This window comes from Pristiophorus japonicus, chromosome 14 (assembly GCF_044704955.1).
Source record: "Pristiophorus japonicus isolate sPriJap1 chromosome 14, sPriJap1.hap1, whole genome shotgun sequence".
NCBI classification, from domain to species: Eukaryota; Metazoa; Chordata; class Chondrichthyes; family Pristiophoridae; genus Pristiophorus; species Pristiophorus japonicus.
This window is the reverse complement of record NC_091990.1, coordinates 173,364,537-173,387,423: the sequence shown is the minus strand read 5'-3', so window position 1 is coordinate 173,387,423 and position 22,887 is coordinate 173,364,537. Positions and strand designations below refer to the sequence as shown.

General features: G+C 43.5%; 1 protein-coding gene across 1 annotated transcript in view; it reads left to right on the top strand.

Annotated features, from left to right (window-relative positions):
• Positions 1 to 22,613, top strand: part of gatd1 (glutamine amidotransferase class 1 domain containing 1) — a 28,139-nt gene extending 5,526 nt beyond the window's left edge. Inside the window, exons 2-8 of the mRNA XM_070898674.1 lie at positions 1,085 to 1,161; positions 7,370 to 7,475; positions 8,609 to 8,716; positions 14,038 to 14,132; positions 15,890 to 15,983; positions 19,143 to 19,254; positions 20,946 to 22,613. Coding sequence (XP_070754775.1) covers positions 1,085 to 1,161; positions 7,370 to 7,475; positions 8,609 to 8,716; positions 14,038 to 14,132; positions 15,890 to 15,983; positions 19,143 to 19,254; positions 20,946 to 20,952 — 599 coding nt within the window. The 3' untranslated portion in view covers positions 20,953 to 22,613. The remainder of the gene's footprint in view (positions 1 to 1,084; positions 1,162 to 7,369; positions 7,476 to 8,608; positions 8,717 to 14,037; positions 14,133 to 15,889; positions 15,984 to 19,142; positions 19,255 to 20,945) is intronic.
• The last annotated feature ends 274 nt before the right edge of the window (positions 22,614 to 22,887 follow it).

The window sequence follows — 22,887 nt, the reverse complement described above, 5'->3', positions numbered from 1 at the left end:
TTAACCCCAGCTTCTATTCTCTACTACTAACCGTCTTCTTAAACCCCTCTCCTCTGTCTCCTCCACCCTCACCTCCGACAACAAGTGTGAGGAGCTCGTGGATTTCTTTGTCTCTACGAGTGAGACCATCCGATCAGCTGCCTCTGCCACTTCCCCTTCTTTCCCCTAGCCCACCGGGCCAAACTTCCTCGATAGTTTCCCCCCCCCCCCCCCCCCCGCCCCAGCCCTGAACTCTCACATCTTTCTCCAGTTTCTCTCCGATCTCGCCTCATGACCTCTCCACGCTCATCTTGTCCATGAGACACACTTCCTGCCCCCTCGACAATATTCCCACCAAACTGCTGACCACCCAGCATTCATTTCTGGCTCCTATGTTAGCTGACATTGTTAACAGTTCTCGCCTCGGGTACTGTCCCCCTCTCCCTCAGATCTGCTGTCATCACCCCTCTCCTTAAAAAAAAAAAAAATAACCCTTGACCCCTCCATCTTTGCAAACTACCGCTCCATCTCCAACCTCCATTTCTTCTAAAGCCCTTGAACGTGTTGTCGCCTCCCAAATCCGTGCCCCATCTTTCCCGCAACTCCATGTTTGAATCCCTCCAATCAGGTTTCCGCTCCACCACAGTACCAAAACGGCTCTCATCAAAGTTGCAAATGTGACAAAGGTAAACTATCCCTCCTTATCGTTACCTCTGGTGTCGCCCAAAGATCTATCCATGGCCCCCTATTCCTCATCTACCTGCTGCCCCTTGTCGACATCATCCGAAAACACAGTGTTAGTTTCCATGTGTGCACTGGTGACTCCCAACTCTTAACTCACCACCACTTCCCTCGTCCCCTCCAATGTCTCTAAATTGTAAGACTACTGGTCCGACATGCAGTTCTGGATGAGCAGAAATGTTCTCCAGTTAAATTTTGGGAAGCCATTGTTTATGGTCCCCGCCACAAACTCCGTTCCCTAGCCACTGACCCCCATCCCTCTCCCGAGCATCTGTCTGAGGTTATAGGAGTTGTAATGATTCTCGATGGGATTGTACTGCATTGTTTTTTTTACTTACTTTCCCTTTCTTTCCTGCGCCCCCAGGTGTATCGGCACAATCGTTCTACCACACCTATACGCTATGTAGCACAGCTTTTAATCTGCAGATTGCCACTCCAGGGGTAAGTGCCTGTGGCATACTCTTTCTTCACTGAGTCGCTGCATTTTTTTGCAATAAACATATAATAATTATTCTTTTGTATGTCCGCTCCAGGACATCCTCTCTCTCCAGCACTAACATTCTCCTGAACCAACACTGCCACAGCACCTCCTATCTTCTATCCCTATCTTTCCTGAACATCCTATAACCAGGAATATTTAATACCCAATCCTACCCTTTTTTGAGCCAAGTCTCCGTTATTGCCAGAACATCATATTCCCATGTGGCTATTTGTGTCTGCAGCTCACCAACCTCAATTAATATGCTTTGTGCGTTTACATACATACACTGTAAACCTATCTTAGACCATTCTGTGTTCTTTCTTAATCTGACCATACCTAATACCTGACTATTTCTTACTTTAGTGCTATATGTCTCTCCCATGCCTTTGTGCCCTTTGTTTCTCCTTTCTAATGCTACATCCTAGTTCCCATCCCCCTGCCAACTTAGTTTACAGCCCTCCAATAGCACTCGCAAACCTCCCCGCGAGGGTATTGGTACCGGCTCTATTGAGGTGCAACTTGTCTGTCCTGTACAGGTCCCACCTCCCCAGAACTGGCCCCAGTGCCCCAGGAATCTAAAGCCCTCCCTCCTGCATCATCTCTCCAGCCACGCATTTATCCGCTCTATCCTCCTATTTCTACACTCACTGGCGCGTGGCACCGGGAGTAATCCAGAGATTACTACCTTTGAGATCCTGCTTTTTAATCTCTTTCCCAGTTCATTAAAATCTGCCTACAGGGCCTCATCCCTCTTTCTACCTCTGTCATTGGTATCAGTATGGACCACAACCATTGGCTGTTCACCCTCCCCCCTCAGAATGCCCTGCAGCCGCTCAGTGACATCCTTAACCCTGCCCAGTGGAGTCACGTCTGTGGCCGCAGAAACGTCTGTCTGCTCCCCTAACTTTCCCCTGCCACTTTTGCTTTTCCTATCTTCCTGCTCCCCCCCCCCCCCCCCCCCCCCCCCACTCCCACTCCCCGCACCAACCAACCATACAGCTGAGCCACCTGTGGTGCCATGGACTTGGCTCTGACTGTACTCTCCAGTACTCAACAGAATACTGGTTGGAGAGCGAGATGCACTCAGGGGACTCCTGCACTACTTGTCTGGTCCATCTCTCCTGTTTGGCAGTCACCCATTCCCTCTCTGCCTGTGCACTCTTAAGCTTCGGGGTGACGACCTCCTGAAACGTGCTATCCATGTAGCTCTCAGCCTCGCCGATGCAGTAGTGATAATGGGGGACTTCAACTATCCTAATATAGACTGGGATAATAGTGTAATGGACAGAGAGGGGGAAGAATTTCCGAAGTTTGTTCAGGAGAACTTTCTTGATCAGTACATTTCTGGCCCAATGAGGGGTCTGGATCCATTGCTGGATCTGGTTCTCGGGAATGAGTGGAGCAAGTGTCAGTAGGTAAACATTTAGGGAACAGTGATCATAGTATCATAAGATTTTGATTAGCTATGGAAAAGGTCAGGGAGCAAATGAGAGTAAAAATACTTAATTGGAGGAAGGCAAATTTTAGTGGGATGCCAACTGACCTGGCCCGGGTAAATTGGAATCAAAGGTTAGCAGGCAACGTTGTGGTGGAACAGCGGGCTGTCTTTAAAGAGGAAATAGCTCGGGTACAGTCGAGGTACATTCCCACTAGGGGGAAAGGTAGGGCAACTAAAGTCAGAGCTCCCTGAATGACGAAAGAGATAGAGAGTAAGATGAAGCAGCGAAAGAGCGCGTATGACAGATGTCAGGTCGAGAATACATCTGAGAATCAAACTAAATATAGAAAGTTCAGAGAAGAAGTGAAAAAGAAAGTGAGGGGCAAAGAGAGGGTATGAGAATAGAATGGCATAAACGGTAATCCAAAAGTCTTCCAGAGGCATATAAATAATAAACGGGCACTAAGAGGAGGGGTTAGGGCTGATTAGGGACCAAAAAAGAGACCTACGCATGGAGGCGGAGGGTATGGCTGAGATACTAAATGAGTACTTTGCATCTGTCTTCTTCAAGGAAGAAGATGCTGCCTTAGACATAGTGAAGGAGATACTGGATGGGATAAGAATTGATAAAGACGAGGTACTAGAAAGGCTGGCTGTACTTGATGTAGACAAGTCGCCAGGATGGGTTGGGATGCATCCTAGGACACTGAGGGAAGTGAAGGAAGAAATCGTGGAGGTAATGGTCATAATCTTCCAATCCTCCTTAGAAATGGACGTGTTGCCAGAGGACTAGAGTATTGCAAATGTTACACCCTTATTCAGAAAAGCATGTAAAGATAAACCCAGCAGCTACAGGCTGGTCAATTTAACCTCGGTAGTATAGTGGGGAAACTTTTAGAAACAATAATCGGGGATAAATTTAACAGGCACTTGCAAATTGTGGATTCATTAAGGAAAGCCAGCACGGATTTGTTAAAGGCAAATCATGTTTAACCAACTTGATCGGGTTTTTTTGATGAGCTAATAGGGTTGATGAGGCCAATGTGGTTGATGATGTGTACATGGATTTCCAAAACGCATTCGACAAAGTGCCACATAATAGGCTTGCCAGCAAAGTTGAAGCCCCTGGAATAAAAGGGACAGTGGCAGCATGGATACGAAATTGACTAACTGATAGGAAACAGAGTAGTGGTGAACGGCTGTGGGTGTAGAGGGCACAATTTCAAAATATGCAGACGACACAAAACTTGAAAGTATAGTGAACAGTGAGGAGGATAGTGATAGACTTCAAGAGGACATGGACAGGCTGGCGGAATGGGTGGCCACGTGGCAGATGAAAAGTGTGAAATTATACATTTTGGTAGAAAAAAATGAGGAAATATAAACTAATGGCTACAATCATAAAGGGGGTGCATGAACAGAGAGACCTGGGGGGGTATATGTGCACAAATCACTGAACGTGACAGGACAGGTTGAGGAAGCAGTATAAAAAAAGCTTACGGGATCTTGGGCTTAATGAATACAGATAGAAATTATGATGAACACTGATTCGGCCTCAACTGGAGTATTGTGTCCAATTCTGGCACCGCACTTTAGGAAGGATGTGAAGGCCTTAGAGAGGGTGTAGAAAAGATTTACAGGAATGATTCCAGGGATGAGGGACTTCAGTTACGTGGATAGCCTGGAGAAGCAGGGGCTGTTAGAGCAGAGAAGATTGAGAGGAGATTTGCTAGAGGTGTTCAAAATCACGAGGGTCTGGACAGAGTAGATGGAGAGAAACTGTTCCCATTGGCAGAAGGGTCGAGAACCAGAGGACACAGAGTTAGGGTGATTGGCAAAAGAACCAAAGATGACACATGAAAAAGCTATTTACAGAGTGAGTGGTTAGGATCTGGAATGCACTGCCTGAAAGGGTGGTGGAGGCAGACTCAATCATGGCTTTCAAAAGGGGAATTGGATAAGTAATTGGAGAAAAATTAGCAGGGCTAGGAGGAAAGGACGGGGAAGCAGGACTAGCTGAGTTGCTCTTGCAGAGAACTGGCACGGGCACGACAGGCCGAAAGGCCTCCTTCCACGCTGTAACCATTCTGTGATTCTATGATGAGCGGTCTAACTGCACAGGCTTTGTGTTGCAGTGGGGAGTGAAGGCTCAGTGAAGGTCAAATGCATGTTGATACTCGCAGTCTATATCTATATTGAAACAAATGTTCACAAATACTTCCGTCTACAAAACCTTACTTCCCATTCACATTTTTGTGTCGAAGTTTTCCATTATTAATGTGCGCATGGACAGATTCTTTTACAATTTCCTCTCGTAGTGGGTTGGTTTTTAATCTCCCAGTTCCTTGGTCTGTGCTACAGAGAAACCCACATGCTCCAATCAACTCTACTTCTCAACTTCCTAATTGCCGTCAGTAGTACTAATAAACTATAAAACCCAAGTATTATCTAAATATAAGGACATATCACTTTAAAATGGGGACTTATTTATGTCTGCATGCCCTGTTCCAATTATTCAAATCTCATTAATCCCACTAACTTGAAGACTACACTTGGTCATAACTCCCCATGTGTAATGTCATGGAATATAAAAACAGGAGAAGGCCATTTAGCCCCTTGAGACTGTTCTGCCATTCAATGAGATCATGGCTGATCTGCGACCTAACTCCATAGTACCCCTCTTTGCCCCATATCACCTTTGGTTAATAAAAATCTATCGGTCTCAGATTTTTAATTCACAATTAATCTAGTATCAATTGCTGTTTGTGGAAGATGTTCCAAATTTCTACCATCCTTTGTGTAGAGAAGTAGTTCTTAATTTCACTCCTGAAAGGTCTGGCTGGAATAGACTATGCCCCCTAGTCCTAGACTCCCCAACCAACAGAAATAGTTTACCTCGATCTACCCTATCTGTTCCCCTTTTGATATTTTGAAAACTTTGACCAGGTCACCCCTTAACCTTCTAAATTATTGGAAATGCAACCCTAATTTGTGTAATCTCTCCTAGTAATTTAACCCTTGGGAGGTTTACCGGGTACCACTCTGGTAAACCTACTCTGCACTCCCTCCAAGGCCAATATATCCTTCCTACGGTGTGGTGCCGAGAGTTGTTCCCAGTGCTCCAGGTGTGGTCTAACCAGAGCTTTGTACAGATGCAGCATAACTTCTAAACCTCTAGATATAAAGGCCAGTATCCCATTAGCCTTTTTGATTATTTTCTGTACCCATTTATGACATTTTAATGATCTTTGAACCTGGATCCCCAAGTAATAAGATAAGGACATAAGAAATAGGAGCAGGAGTAGGCCATTCGGCCCCTCGAATCTGCTCCACCATTGAATAAGATCATGGCTGATCTTCGACCTCAACTCCACTTTCCTGCCATTTCCCATCTCCCTTGATTCCCTTAATATTCAAAAATCTATCAATCTCTGTATTAAATATACTCAACAACTGAGCTTCCACAGCTCTCTGGGATAGAGGCTTCCAAAGATTCACCACTCTGAGTGAAGACATTTCTCCTCATTTCAGTCCTACATTTCCTCCTAAGTATCATAAGCAAATGCTACCTATGGCCAAGAGGAGAGGTGGTGTCCTGCTGCATGCTTCTTGTCACTCATAGAAGTTGGAGTTTTCTTTTGCCTTTCCCTACCACAAGGGCCAAGTACAACAGTTAATTAAATACATGTTTAAATAATTTACCTTGGGAATAAAGGAACCTTTCATACCCACTCCTAACTCGCTCCTCTGAATTTCCTCAATATTCACTCGCTCTCATCCTGTTTCTGTCACCCATCTCTGCTTTTTAAAATTTAATTCATTATTTCTAGCTCATCCTAACAGATTTCATTTCTAGATCCCTCTGTGACCAATTCCAAGTTTCCATCTTCCCTATTGTGACTTCTAGAACGGAGCCTTGTGTCTGCCATAGAACAAAAACGTATCCATTTTATTGAACAGGTATAAACATAAAACATGGTTAGTGTTTAGTTCAATGAGATTTATATACTCTCCGATCCCTTAAAACTTTGTTTCTGATGTGTTATAAGACTTCTCCAGTTATCACTCTCAATGAGATTTACACAGGTAATTTAATTTAAAGTCTCTTTGGACTGCTGCTGTTTTTAGATTTTCGCCATTTAGAAAATACTCTGTTCTATCCTTTTTAGGTCCAATGTGGATGACCTCACATTTACCTACATTGAAGTTCATTTGCCACAGTTTTGCCATTCACTTAATCAACTAGTGTTATAAAATCTTGTATAGGATGCACAGTTCCTGTTCTCTACTTCAAAACCTATAATGATGTGACTATGTGTATTGAATTAAATATTCTGTAAGCATTGTCAGTGAATATTCTCTTTCCCTTCCCCTCCCTTGATTCCATGTAACCATCAACATTTAGCAATTTCTTCTCAGTTTGTGAAGGCACAATTCTGACCAAGCCAGTTGGCACCCATTAGGTGGAGAAGGGCTTTATCTGAAAATGCTGGAAATCTCAGCGGGTTAGGCAGCATCTGTGGAGAGAAAAACAGAGTTAACGTTTCAGGTTGATGACCCTTTGTCAGAACCCTGTTACGACCTGAAACGTTAACTCTGTTTTTCTCTCCACGGAAGCTGCCTGACCCACTGGGATTTCCAGCATTTTCTGTTTATATTTCAGATTCCAGCATCCACAATGTTTAGCTTTAGACAAAGACAAGGGCTTTATCTGTATGTGTTTGTAACAGGGGAAGCCAATGGATTTTGTGGAGCTGGATGAGAATAACATACGGTGGATCCAGGACTTCCGTATGAAGCCATACGCAAACCCGGCTAAGCTGGAGTCAATTGATGGTAGGGACCTCGTCCACAATGCGATGCAGTGTTTGGTAAATTTAGCATACAGAAAGTAATCTTGGAATGTCAGCACTGTAGGTGCTTGTGATTATTTCTGCTAATATTTAGGTGTTGGAGTTAATAATGATCCGGGGGTTTACAGAAATAAAGTGAAGATTAGCAGCAGTCCGAAAGCCTTAAGCATTCAGGATAATGGGTGCCTTCAATTGTAGTACAAACAGCGGAACAAAACAATGTGCGTGCATTAAAAGGCTGGACTGATTTAAGTGATATTAATGCCACATTTGTTTTTAATTACAGTGATTTAATACAGTGCAGCGTCTCGCATCAAATCCCGTAATTTCTGTAGTTAACTCTGATGGTGCAGTTTTCTGCCCAAGTATTGCAGTTTTGTATTAAATGGAAGCAGTGGAAATGGCAATTTCTGAGCAGAGAAATACATGTATTTCAGGACCAGAACGGCAGCAGATTGAGAGGAAAAGTGAGCACGGTATAAAGGGAGCTCGGGAGGAGGGGTGGGGTGAGAAGGTCTGCAAAGTACGTAGTACTCCCAAAGCAAGCACTATACTCGGAACTCCTTCACGGCAAACGAGCCAGAGGTGGGCAGAGGAAACGTTACAAGGACACCCTCAAAGCCTCCCTGATAAAGTGCAACATCCCCACCGACTGGGAGTCCCTGGCCAAAGACCGCCTTAAGTGGAGGAAGTGCATCCGGGAGGGCACTGAGCACCTCGAGTCTCATCGCCGAGAGCATGCAGAAACCAAGCGCAGGCAGCGGAAAGAGTGTGCGACAAACCAGTCCCACCCACCCTTTCCCTCAACGACTGTCTGTCCCACCTGTGACGGGGACTGTGGTCCTCGTATTGGACTGTTCAGCCACCTAAGGACTCATTTTAAGAATGGAAGCAAGTCTTCCTCGACTCCGAGGGACTGCCTATGATAAGGAGCAAGACACAGTGAGGGTCATAATGAGACCTAACTCGAGAGATACTGCAATTGTCCCTTTTTTTCTACATGCACTAATTTTAACACATGATATAATGGGACATTTTTTTAAAAGCAAACAGAAATTAAAATTTAAACTAAAGTTTTATTAGTTTTCTATTAAATGATGTATTTTGTGCCTCTAGGTGCTCGGTACAATGCTATCCTGATACCTAACTGTCCTGGTGCTATGGTAGACCTTGCAACTAATGGGTACCTGGCCAAGATTCTTCAGCATTTCTGTGCTGAGAAAAGTAAGTAATTTATTCACAATCATTACTATAAATTTATGATTGAGGTTTGAATGAGAAAAGACCTAATTGCCGATTGTAGTGTGTTGAGTTACAGGTTTTGCAATGAATGTGTGAGAATCTCTATCTCCAGTCTATTGTGAGTTAGCTGATCTCAGACAGGACAGTAGTTGGGATGCCAAAGCTGGTCTTGGCATTCCTTTGCCCAGTGAAGAGGAATCAAGACAGGGTTCCTACCCCCTCGCTGGAAGATACACTTGAGATTGCCAGAAAATAATTAGATTGGTACAAAAGCAAGATATTGCGGATGCTAGAAATCTAATAAAAACAAAAAATGCTGGAAATACTCAGCAGATCAGGCAACATCTGTTTGAACGAGAAACAGAGTTACTGTTTCAGGTCAATGACTTTTGTCAGGTACAGGTACAGCAGGCGGTGAAGAAGGCAAATGGCATGTTGGCCTTCATAGCGAGAGGATTTGAGTATAGGAGCAGGACGGTCTTACTGCAGTTGTACAGGGTCTTGGTCTTGGTGAGGCCACACCTTGAATATTGTGTACAGTTTTGGTCTCCTAATCTGAGGAAGGACATTCTTGCTATTGAGGGAGTGCAGCGAAGGTTCACCAGACTGATTCCTGGGATGGCAGGACTGACATATGAAGAAAGACTGGATCGACTAGGCTTATATTCACTGAAATTTAGAAGAATGAGAGGGGATCTCATAGAAACATATAACATTCTGACAGCAATGGACAGGTTAGATGCAGGAAGAATGTTCTCGATGTTGGGGAAGTCCAGAACCAGGGGTCACAGTCTAAGGATAAGGGATAAGCCATTTAGGACCAAGATGAGGAGAAACTTCTTCACTCAGAGAATTGTGAACCTGTGGAATTCTCTACCACAGAAAGTTTTTGAGGCCAGTTCGTTGGATATATTCAAAAGGGAATTAGATGTGGCCCTTGCGGCTAAAGGGATCAGGGGGTATGGAGAGAAGGCTGGGGTGGGGTACTGAAGTTGCATGATTGGCCATGATCATATTGAATGGTGGTGCAGGCTCGAAGGGCCGAATGGCCTACTCTTGCACCTATTTTCTATATCAGAACTGGAAAATGTTGGAGATGTAACAGATTTTAAGCAAGTGCAGGGGAGGGAAGGAAAGCACAAAAAGGAAGGTCTGTACTAGGGTGGGAGGCAGGAGAGATTAACTGACAAAAGGTATGATAATACAAGGCAAAAGGGGGTAATGGGACTAGTAAAGAAACAAAAGATGGGTCTAGAAGAGGAATGGCACAATCATCAACAGCCGCCATGTGAAAAAATAGGGGGAAGAAACGAAGGGAAAAAAGGTCTGAAATTGTTGAACTTGATGTTGAATCCAGAAGGCTGTAAAGTGCCCAAGCGAAAGATGAGTTGCTGTTCCTTGAGCTTAAGTTGAGCTTCGTTGGAACCGTGTAAGAGGCCAAGGTCGAAGAGGAGTGGGAGTGGAGCGGACAATTAAAGTGACCGGCAACCGAAAGTTCGGGGTCACGCTTACGGACTGAACGGAGGTGTTCCGCAAAGCGGTCACCCAATCTGCGCTTGGTCTCCCCAATGTAGAGGAGACTGCATGGTGAGCAGCGAATACATTATAGCAAATTGTATGAAGTACAGGTAAATCGCTGTTTCACCTGAAAGGAGTGTTTGGGGCCCTGGATAGTTGGAAGGGAGGAGGTAAAAGGGCAGATGTTGCATCTCCTGCGCTTGCACGGGAAGGTGCCGTGGGAAGGGGCGGGTGTGTTGGGGATGATTTGAGTAGTGGACCAGGGTGTCACGTATGGAGCGGTCCCTTCAGAATGCTGAATTCGATTGGACTTGGTTGTGATGCCAGTATCTGTTGTCAAAGTTTATACAAGAAAAATGGGAACTTGTGCAAGGTACTGGAGAGCTGCTGGTCCATGTGGATGCATAGCCTAGAAAACCTAGCTTAGAACAGAGCAGTGAAGGGGCTAAGTGCTGGCAGCAGTTTTGAATTTATATAGTGCTATCCTCATGAAAAAGAATATCTTGGTGCACTTTACCTGGAGGAGAGGAAGACTTCAAGCAGCAAACTGGAAATTAAGGACGGCATTAATTGTTCGAGGGTTTTGAAGAAACAGGAGTAGCAGGGCAAAGTGACGTTGGGAAGTGAGTTTGCTGGGGTGTTTGGCTGGGGATGATTGTTCAAATAAAGTGAAGTGTGACTGGCGAGATTTGAAAACAAGGGCCCTGAAATTCTGTTCGACCTCTTCCCGCGGGGAAACGACCTAAAAAAAGCAAAAAGTTACGCACTTATCTGCTGCTGCGACTGTCCGAACTTCCGAGCCTGAGGCCCAGGGGTGATTGCGCGCGCAGCTCATACATGTGGGGATGTGCACAAGCCGGGATCTAGTGACTGCAGCCAATCAGGTACAGTATAGTTTCTCATTCATAGCAATAGGAGTTCAGTCAGTACCAAACTCCTATTGTTATGAATGAGAACCCTTCCCCAAACACTTAAAAACGAATTAAAAAAATAGAAAATAAAGTACACAATTAATATGCATTTAAATTAAAGTTGTTATAAAAAAATGTTTTCCGACTTTTAAAAGTTTTTTTTATTAACACTTAAATTATTTTACCGTACTGGGGAGGGTTTTTAAACATAAGTGCTTTTATAACTTTATTTTTTATTTGTATGTGTATTTTTAACCACTTGCACCTGTAAAAGTAGGCTATACACCTGCTTTTTCAGGCGCAGAATCTTAAAGGACACTTGCTGAGCAAGATATTCGTAAATATCAGAAATCTTACCCTGCAAGTGTCCTCGCTCCTGATCCGCGGATGATCTGTCAAGACCAAAAATCTGACCGATCGGAAAAGCCTGTTTTCAGCGCACGTGCATTGAGCGCTGGAAACCAGCTTTTCCAATGCCTTCCCAGGTCCGTAGGAACTTCTTACGGACCCGGGACATCAGAATTTCAGGGCCATTATCTAAGTAATGAAAGCCCCCTCTGCAGCCTGCTAGTCATACTATAGAACTAGACATATTCACTTGTGATGGGTTGGTGGGGGTGACATGAAAGCCTGAAGGGGAAAGCTAAATATTAATTGCCAAATATTTATGGGGAATTATCTTTTGGATCGGGGAAAGGCTGGGGGCATGCTTCCCTGGAAAACTTTAAATTTAAACATTAAAAATGATGCATTCTACTCAATTCTAAGTATTTCACAATTAATGCATGTTCCCTCTTCTCGTTACTCTCGACGCCCCCAATCTTAACTTTCAGCCCCGTTCAAGCTGATAATCATCTTGCACCCCCCCCCCCTTCAAGCTCTCACTTTTTGACCCCCCCCCCCGATTCATGCCGCCACTCTTTCAACACTCCCTTTCAGTTAACGCTGGCCTTGCTCTGACACCTACTGCTCCTTCCCTGTCTCCTTCATTGCCTGGACTCAATTCCATGCTGTCAGTATGATCGTGCTTGTGAATTTCGGGTATCAAATGAAAATCAGGACAGGGAGAAAGTTTCATCAGATGAGAGAGAAACTGTGAGCTCTGTCTTGTGGGGATTTTTTTGTTGTCTGTTTTTATTGTGGTACAGGTTCGACCTCCAAAATCCAGAGTTCCGGACACTGGGCCGATTCGTGGCGGGGTCGTCCGGAAAATGTTCCGATATCCGGACCCACCCCCCAGCCTTGGCGGTCTGACCTCACCCCGGCCCGACCTCGCCCCGGACCCCCTCCCTCCCCTTTTACCTCGACTGCCCGACCCCGCCTATCTCGGGCCAGTCAAAGAACTCCTCCAGGAACATCTCGGCGGCGGGGCCCTGCCCGAACAGTCGGACAGCTCATCGACGAGCACCCCCCGCCCCCCCCCCCCCCCCCCCCTTCAGACGTTCCAAAATCCGTCAAAACGCAAAATCCGGAACGGCCTCGATAACGAGGGTTCCGGATTCGGGACACTGCACCTGTGTCGAATGTAGCTGGAAGCAACTATCCTTTTTTGGAAAAGATGTCTACAAAAGCATACCCCCTGCCAGTTCAAGAGGGCATTTAAAGATTCCATGGCACTATTGGAAGAAGAACATTGAGTTTTCCTGGTCTTACAGCCAACATTACTCCCACAACTATTATTGGAATTTAAAAAAAATTGCTAATTCATTCCACTGCTACTTGTGGGATGTACAATGGCCGCTGGGCCTACATACAAAGCGTCACTTTATGTCAAAAATATTTCATTCAAATATTTCTGATAAGGAAGTATAAAATAGAAAGGTTTTCTTATAACCAGATTAAGCTGACCCATGACCTGGTTTAGCAAAGGGAGCTCACATATTTTTCCTATTGATGATGAATATTGAAAAATCTTAATTTAGAGAAATTCGTTGTTAAGCAATATTAAGACGTAGAAGTAGCAGAAACTTCTGGTGGGAATGTGGAACTCTCTATCACAGAAAATAATTAAAACAAATAGTATCGATGCATTTAAGGGGAGGCTGGCTAAACATATGAGGGAGAAGTGAATAGAGGATAATGCTGCTGGAGTTAGATGAGGAAAGACAGGAGGAAGGTCGAGTGGAGCATAAACGCCGGCATGGACTGGCTGGGCCGGATGGTCTGTTTCTGTGCCGTATATCCGATGGAAAGTAAGTGGGGGTGTGGGGTGTAGGAGAGATGAACTTATAGTATTAGATACACTTTTTTTTAAAACAACACCACTTTTGGCCTGTTTTTCTATTTGGACCATTAAATCATACCTTACTTTGCCAGCTTCTGTTTTATTTTGAGATCTGATTTACAGGTTTTCTATCCATCTTCTCATCCTTTGCCTCCCACTAAGTCAGCCAATCATACATTCTTTGTTTCTTGAATATCTTTAATTTCTTGATTGTTTCTTTCCATTGTCTTAGCCAAATGACAAGCTTCTGTTTTTTTTTAATGCATATTACATGCTTACCCCCTCTCATGTTGTTTTTGATTCTGCTTCCCCTTTGTTCTGATTCTGTTCAAATGCTTGTTTATTTTTCATCCTTTACATTCTGATGAAAGGCTGTAGCTCGACTCGTTAACTTGTGTGTTCTCCATGGATGCTGACTGACCTGCGTTTCCAGTATTTGCAGGGACTATTTTTTTGACAGACTTTTACATTGTAAAATTATCTAGACACTCGGTTCAAGACAGGTGGCAGTGCGATACACAATCTCTCCGAACCAGAGAAAAGTGATTGAAATTAATCTATTTCGAAGACTTCCCGAATATAATAATTAGGGGGGGTGGGGAAAGGGTAATCTGTCCTTATTTATTTTTGTTTCATTTGTCTAATTGCAGAGCCAATTTGTGTGGTGGGACATGGCGTTGCTGCTTTGTGTTGTGCTACCAATCAGGACAAGTCGTGGATGTTCCAGGGATACAGCATCACTGGAGTAAGAGCTCTGTTTAAATGTTGTCATCATCATAGTCAGTCCCTCGGAATCGAGGAAGACTTGCTTCCATTCTTAAAATGAGTCCTTGGGTGGCTGAACAGTCCAATATGAGAACCACAGTCCCTGTCACAGGTGGGACAGATAGTCGTTGAGCGAAAGGGTGGGTGGGACAGGTTTTCCGCACGCTCTTTCCGCTGCCTGCACTTGATTTCTGCATGCTCTCGGCGATGAGACTCGAGGTGCTCAGCGCCCTCCTGGGTGCACTTCCTCCACTTGGGGCGGTCTTTGGCCAGGGACTCCCAGGTGTCGGGGATGTTGCATTTTATCAGGGAGGCTTTGAGGGTGTCCTTGTAACGTTTCCTCTGCCCACCTTTGGCTCGTTTGCTGTGAAGGAGTTCCGAGTAGAGTGCTTGCTTTGGGAGTCTCGTGTCTGGCATGCGGACAATGTGGCCTGCCCAGCGGAGCTGATCTAGTACTTTGTGTAATGTACTTTACACAAGAAGGCTTGTATTGTTATTTAATTTATATATGTATATACATTGTGGCATCCTCATTCTTCGCAAAAGGAAACCACCAGATCACAGGGATCTTCAATTATTTGTTCACTTTGCCCCATTGCAGGCTATTGGATGGCTTTATCATCTGCTTAGGCAAGACATGGTTGGCATAAGTAGAATAGCGAGTTAAATTTTTTTTTCTGTTTTCTCCCTTGATCTCTTGACTATGTTTATTCTTTGCTGGGGTACGTTGCCATTGATGATCTTGTTCCAGTGACCATTTTCCATTTGTAAGCCTAGACACTCAGAATTAATGGGATATTTTATCATGGAGAGCATTCCTGTGAAGCCTGATTCTGTCCTCACTCGTGACCACACATTCATCATTTCTAGTCAGAGTCACTGGGAGCCCTGGTCGACTTTCCTTACTCCCGTCGCCCCCCTCTCCCCTTCTTTACCTATCTTGCAGTGAGGTCGATTGAGATGACCTAACTGTTCTGACTGGGAATAATAGATTCAACACCGACTAAGGATAGAACGTAGGATCTTCTGCTCTCTACAGCTTAGTACCACATCATGTGGAATTTACTCACACAGTCAGCGTGCAACTTCAATACAATGTTAACATTTTTGATGCCCTTGCTAAGTATATGGAAGTTTGTGATGGATGTGCTGCCGTTTTAGTTAACCTCTTAACGTGCAGTGCATGAGTATGTGAGGAAGATGACGAGGAGAGAGAGAGAGGTTCATTGTTACATTTTTACTGTAGGACAATTGTCCATTGCATTGAAATAAATGGCCTTTTGATAATTCCTCTGGCTCCTAAAACTGCATGGCCTTGATTTTCCCCGGGTTCTCCTGATTTCTCTCGGTCAGCGGAAATCCTGAGAATTGCCATTTTTAGCAGGTGATTTTGCCGATCTCCCATTCGCGCACCTCCACAAAAATTCCTGGTGTATATATTTTTGAAAGCTTAATATTTCATAGACCTTCAGATAAACAAGCCAGGTTTAACATAGAAACATAGAAAATAGGTGCAGGAGTAGGCCATTCGGCCCTTCGAGACTGCACCACCATTCAATGAGTTCATGGCTGATCATATTGATTACTCTAACTATGAGCGTTCCATGCAGGAGTAATCTAGATTACTAATCTAGTTGCGTTGATGGTACTGTTCATGTCCAAAGATGATGATCTGGTCCAAGATTAGCTTTTGTAGTTTATTTGAATAAATGTATAATCGACCATTTCTCTTCACAGCCCTCTGTCTTTGAGCTAGTGCGGAGGAAGAATTTTGCCAGCCTTCCAGTCATTGTGGAGGATTTTGTGAAAGATTCTGGAGCCACCTTCAGTGGTAGGTCTGCTTTGTTTCTGTCTTGGGGTAATTGTTGTAATTCAGGGGCTTTTTTGGCTTCCTTTACACCTAAAAGAACGTTTCTGGATCGTGCGAATCTTTTGTTAAAACACCCAACTGATTTCTCTTTAGCTGAGTGTTGTATTTTGAGTCCAAGCTGCTCCGCCTCACGGCAATATAAAATCATTACAGTCAGTGTTTCATCACAGCAACGGTTGTTTTGGTTCAAGGGGATGCTGAAACGATCTTTGGCGTGATTTTATTTTAAGTGAGACTTTGGCATTCATTATTGCCATTAGATTACTCAATATTTTCGTTTCAGTATTCTCCCCCAATGATCTCGCCTTGTGCTGCGAAGGTAGCCTTTGGCTGGGTTTGATTCCGAGAGGATTGACAGCTCTTTTGCACCTCATCCAAATGGCTATACTTCATCTCCTGAGGCCGGACAGTGAATGCTGGTAGCTGTAAAAGATAATTGCAGCCGGGCTTAATCCTGTCATCACACATCTGCAGCTAAGGGAAGTTTTCACTCGTAACTAAACGCTGCAACAATAGGGATTTCTCTGATATATGGCTGTCACGTCCCTTGCTGAAAAATAATAAATTAACATAAATATAAATGGAACTCTTGCATTGCTGTGTAACCATAGCAATGAATATGACATGATCCGTTGGAATAAAATAGTTATTCGGAAGTGGGAATCATCATCTTAGGCATTCCCCCGCAGTCGAGGATGTCTTGCTTCCACATTAAAATGAGTTCTAAGGTGACTGATGAGACCAATGCTGGCCAGGTCCCGAACTTCATTTTAGACGGTGGAAGATGCCTATGCATGAATTCCTCATTCTCTCTAGACCCTTGGTTCCCAATTATTTACGGAATGTTTTTTGTGTCTTCTACCATGAAGACAGATACAAAGTATTTGTTTAATGTCACTGCCATTTCCTTATTGGCCATTATAATTTCTCCTGTCTCTGCCTCTAATGTGCCCACATTTACTTTCACTTATCTTTTCCTATTTACATACCTATAGAAACGATTACAATTTGTTTTTAATGTATCTTGCTAGTGTGTGTGTGTGCACCGCCACCCCTGCCCCCCCCCCCCCCCACAGTGCGCACGCATGCACCCCCACGCCCGCCCGGCCCCCCCCCCCACACACACACCATAAAAACAAATTGTAGACGTTTCTATAGGTATGTAAATAGGAAAAGATAAGTGAAAGTAAATGTGAGCACATTAGAGGCAGAGACAGGAGAAATTATAATGGCCAATAAGGAAATAATGGGGAACCAAGGGTCTAGAGAGAATGAGGAACTTAAAGAAATCGGTAGAAGTACAGGCATAGTACTGGAGAAATTATGGGACTATGTGGTGACAAATCTCCTGGACCTGACGATCTGCATCCTAGGCTTTTAAGAGGTAGCTGCAGAGATAGTGGATGCACTGGTATTAATCTTCCAGAACTCCCTAGATTCTAAAACAGTCCCCAAGGAGTGGAAGGTAGCAAACATGACCCCGCTATTTAAGAAAGGAGGAAGAGAAAAAACGGGGAACTATAGGTCGGTTAGCCTGATGTCAGTAGTAGGCAAAATGCCAGAATCAATTTATTAGGAATGTGGTAACAGGGCAGTTAGAAAATCGTAATATGATTAGGTAGAGTCAACATACTTTTATGAAAGGGAAATCGTGTTTGACAAATCTGTTAAGAGTTTTTTGAAGATGTAACTAGTAGGATGGATAAGAGGGAATCAGTGGATGTCGTGTATTTGGATTTTCAAAAAGGATTCGAATAAGGTGCCACACAAGAGATTATTGCACAAAATTAGGACCCATGGCATTGGGAGGTAATATATTAGCAGGAATTGAGGATTGGTTAATGGACAGAAAACAGAGTAGGAATAAACTGGACTTTTTCAGGTTGACCGGCTGTAACTAGTGGGGTACCGCAAGGATCAGTGCTTGGGGCTCAGCTATTTATAATCTATATCAGTGACTTAGATGAAGGAACTGAGTGTAACATGTGCAAGTTTGCTGATGATACAAAGTTTAGATGGGAAAGTAAACTATGAGGAGGATGCAAAGAGGCTGCAGAGAGTATAGACAGGTTGTCAGAGTGGGCAAAAACATGGCAAATGGAATACAATGTGGGGAAGTGTGAAGTTACCCACTTTGGTAGGAAAAACAAATAAGCAGAATATTTTTTGAATGGCAAGAGACTGGGAAATGTTTGCAGTCAGAGGAACCAGGGTGTCCTTGTACATCAATCACAAAAAGTTAACATGCAGGTACAGCAAGCAATTAGGAAAGCAAATGGTATGTTAGCTTTTGTTTCAAAGGAATTAGAGCATAAGAATAAATAAGTCTTACTGCAATTATACAGGGCAATTGGTGCGGCCACACCTGGAATACTCTGTACAGTCTGGTCTCTTTACCTAAGGAAAGACACACTTGCCTTGGAGTGCAACGAAGGTTCACTAGACTGGTTCTTGGGATGAGGGGATTGCCCTTTGAGGAAAAGATTGAGTAGACTAAGCCTATATTCTCTAGAGTTTAGAAGAATGAGAGGTGATCTCATTGAAACATATAAAATTCTTAAAGGGCTTGACAGGGTTAATGCTGAGAAGATGTTTCCCCGGGCTGGGGAATCTAGAACATGGGGTCACAGTCTTGGAGTAAGGGGCCGGCCATTTAGGACTGAGATAAGGAGAAATTTCTTCACTCAAAGGGTTGTGAATCTTTGGAATTCTCTACCCTGGAGAGCTGTGGATGCTCAGTCATTGAGTATATTCAAAACAGAAGTCGATAAATTTTTGGGAATTAAGGGATATGGGGATAGTGCAGGAAGGTGGAGTTGAGGTCGAAGATCAGCCGTGATCTTGTTGAATGGAGGAGCAGGCTTGAGGGGCCAAATGGCCAACTCCAGCTCCTAACTCTTATGTTGTGTCCTTGTGTTCTTCTTTCAAAAGACTGAAAATGATCAATGTGAAATCTCTGTGACATGGAAGCTGAAGACCCACAGTCTTCAGATCAAGAAAGGAGCAATTCTGTGCCTTTTGAGAGCTGGGGAGAAACCACAGGGACTGTGCCTATCTTGTTGGATGTAATGGTTAAACCTTAAGTATCATTATACTCTCTATCTTTCTCTCCATTTTTAGCTAGTGAGCCAGATGCTGTCCATGTGGTGGTCGACAGGCACCTTATAACTGGGCAGAATGACCAATCTACTCTCACTGCCATCCAGAACCTCATTCTTTTCTGTAATGTAAGGTGAGAAATTGCTGGAAATCCACTGACATTTCAGAAGAAGCTACTTAGTAACTCTGGCAGTAAAGTGTTGGACTGCCATGCAGAAACCCTGGGTGTAAACAACAATCCTGATATTCATATTCTGCTCCTCTCTATGGTACACGTGAGTTCAGCCCGTTATTGTCTGGTTTGTTAGATGAGGAATTTTTTTTCTGAGGGGAGGGGAAGGAAAGAATTTATAGGGGCACCTTCAATAGGAAATGGTTCTGATCAGTGAGGCCGTTAAGCCTGTATGTCACTATGACACTATACCACTGATCACAAGACAGTTACCAATGTGGAAGGCCATTTGGCTCATTAATGTTCACACATTCAGCCTCTACAGTCTCCCTTTGCAGCATTCAATTATTTCTCAAATGACTCCAGGGTTTCCACCTCCATTACTTCATCCAGAAGTCAATTTTGTGTATTAATCATTATTTATGTGAAAACAACTTCCTGATATCTGTCTTAACTGTGCCTTTTATTAGTTTTAATTTATTTCCGCTTGTTCCGCACTCATAATTTATTTTGAAATAATTGTCCAGTTTAACTCTAAGCTCCCCTCTGCCTCGTTACAACAGCGTCTCATTTTGTAATTTCCGAACAGCCTCTTCTATATCGATTGGCCCTTCCTGGTTTGGTAACATCTACAAATGTTATCAATTTTCATTGAGTTTCTGAATCCAGTCCATTGATGTAAGTTTAGAAGCAGTGGTGGTCCCAATACCAAATCCTGGGAACCCCACTCAGCACCACCCCAATCCTCACACAGCTCCTCCTGACAAGTACCCATTGTTTTCTGTCCTTCAGCCAATGTTTTATCCATTCCTCAGATTTGTCCTGACTCCCCATAGTTTTGAGCATAACTGGGAGGGACTTTATTAAATACCATTTGGAAGACTGGTATACCACATCATAGGGCTTTTTTTAGCCCGCTTAGAATGTCACTTCTTCAAACAATTCGAGGATATTTACGGTAGAATGTTACCCATGTGAATCCATATTGATTGCTGTTTACTAGATTATTGTGCAGATAATCTGATGATTGATTCCATTATATTGCACTATTGAAGTAAGGATAATGGGCCTGTGGTTGCTTGTGACTGCTTGGTGCGCATTGCCAAAAATGGCGACCATGTTTCTAAATCAACGTATACCATCCCAATGTTCACTTGCTCCCTCACAATGACCGGCAACATCTTGCACCTGCTCCTCTCAGTACTCTGGGATTAATGCCATCTATCCCTGGGAATATATTTGTTTTAGCCTGTCTAATTTATATTGAAGTTATTCATTCTAATTCTGAGGGCAAGTTGCTACTGTATATGAATACATGGATGAGAGTGGCATTGGTATCAGTGAGCACGGCATAGTCCTTGCGAAGACAAAGCCTCGTCTTTAGAGTGCCGGCACCTATCATTTTGCTCTGATCCATAAATGGATCAGAGCAAAACTCTCTAGTCCTAATACATCCAGGTAGTAGGCATTCAGGCAACTAGTTGCTCTTCCCAGATTGGAACCAAAAACCTGTTAAGTATCAAAGTGGCTTTAGTGTTGTAATATTGAAACCCTTGGTTCTGCAGAAAGTGTTCTTGCAATTGATTTCAGAGAGTAAAAAGTTGTGTTTCTTGATTCCCCCAAATCTGTTTGAACCTTTTCTTTACTTCCAGGAAATGATTGCACTTTATTTCATGATCGTATTAAGAAGCAGCAATTTGACTGATGAACTGGAACCGCACATAATCCCAACTCCCACATCCAACAGTAAAAGCAAGAAACCAGCAAACCACATCGGGCAAAATCTGACCCTCGAGAGTACCTCAGCCATGTTGAAGAGGCCTGCCAAACATTTCATTTTCAAATGCATGTCTTTGCACACACAAGATTGTAAACTTCTTTCAGTAAATCAGATTGAGCAACAGAAAATATGTGGCTTAATAATGTACCTGCTTGTGTTAACTGTGACCAAAAAAGTGTTTTGAATTAAGTTAATTGTATAGTGGGGCTACCTGCAGATCAACTGTAGCAAGATGAATATTTCGTCAAGGGATGCAAAATCTGGGGGGGGGGGTACTTGTATACAATGTACTGCCTGTAATGTAAGAAAATAGCAGTATGAGCACAATTTAAAAAAAAAAGTGATTATGTTTCTTACAATAATGTAAGTGTTGTATTAGCCTTCCTAGGTTGCTCGGGATGTTACCAATGCAAATAGCAAGAGAAATAAATTCAAAATGGTATGGGTGCCTCTCTGGAGTTGCTCGTGTGTTGGGGCCATGCTGTAAACTGATTGCACATATCCCATTCTGTGACATGGTATCCTGGGCTCAAGTGGTTTCTGAGTAGCACTCTGACTAGTTTGAAGTCGCACGTCTGTGCTGTTTACCATGGAGTAGCACAGAGATGCTTGCTCCTGTTGATACCTGCGAACTGGACTAGCAGTGAGGGAGATCTGACTTGAGGGTCTGTATACTAGTAAGAAACAACCTGTGGACTAAAACATATTACTGATAAATACATTTCCTCACCCCCAGAATGTACTTTCCTTGAGAGGTAAAAAAATAAACCTGCACCTGACGGTTATTCTGTTAAGAAGGGATTGGTGTCCTCAACTAGAAAGAATACTGACCTAGCACTAGACCAGGCATTGTATTTTTAATCTTGCTCCAATGGATGCTGGTTCCTCATGATGGGTTTGCTTCTGTAATGACTGAGAGGAGCGGTGTGCATCCTGGATCTACTCCATTGATTGCAGCGACCGAGTATTGCTTGCCCCGAGTTGGACAACAAGTGGAGCTGTTCTGAAAGTCTCCCTTTGGTGATGTCACCACAGCAGCGAAGACACCTGACGTGGTGAGTGTCTCCTTCGGTGAGATTTTTTTTCTTTTTTTTTTAAATAGGCAATTGGGAGTACTTTGAACAAACAATAAACCCCCTGACATTCCTTTGACTTTAAAACATTTTAAAATCCCTTCTCTGCTTTCAATCCCTCCCGAAGAAAGACCATGTGGCATAGCAGTCTTCATGTCGGGATGGCACTGCACCTGTGTTGTAGCTACAAACTAGCCTGGAGTGCTCAAGTATTTTAAAATTGTGATAATATTCTGAAGGAAGTGAATCAAAAAAAGTAAATGTCTTTATTTGCCTGTTTATTGAATTACAATACACCCAGATGTTGAGGCATGAAGCCCTGAGCAAACTGATGCACATCAGCTTTGAGGCAGCTAATGTTAACAAAAATGAAGAGCATACATGTCGGGGGTTCAAGCTATTGGCTCACCTGACTCATTGTGTCTGTATAAAAGTTCTTACAAAATAAAATGCTAGTATTTAAAATGTCCTGATTTAAAATGTTTATACTGTCCAGTTTTATTATTTGAGTTGCCCGTACTTGTTGAATTGGCGGTAGGGTTGGTACCTTTTGACAAGTCTGCACAGGACAGGGAGTGAGTCCTGACTGTATTACAACCCAAACTTGTATCTAGTTTTAAGTTTCAGAAATTTCCACACGGCCCACTCAAACCAGGTTGCCCATTCCAAAACTGGGTAGGTGGAAATCCCAGCTGGTAATAGGGTCGTCACCATTTTTGAATCTAAATAGGGCAGGGATTG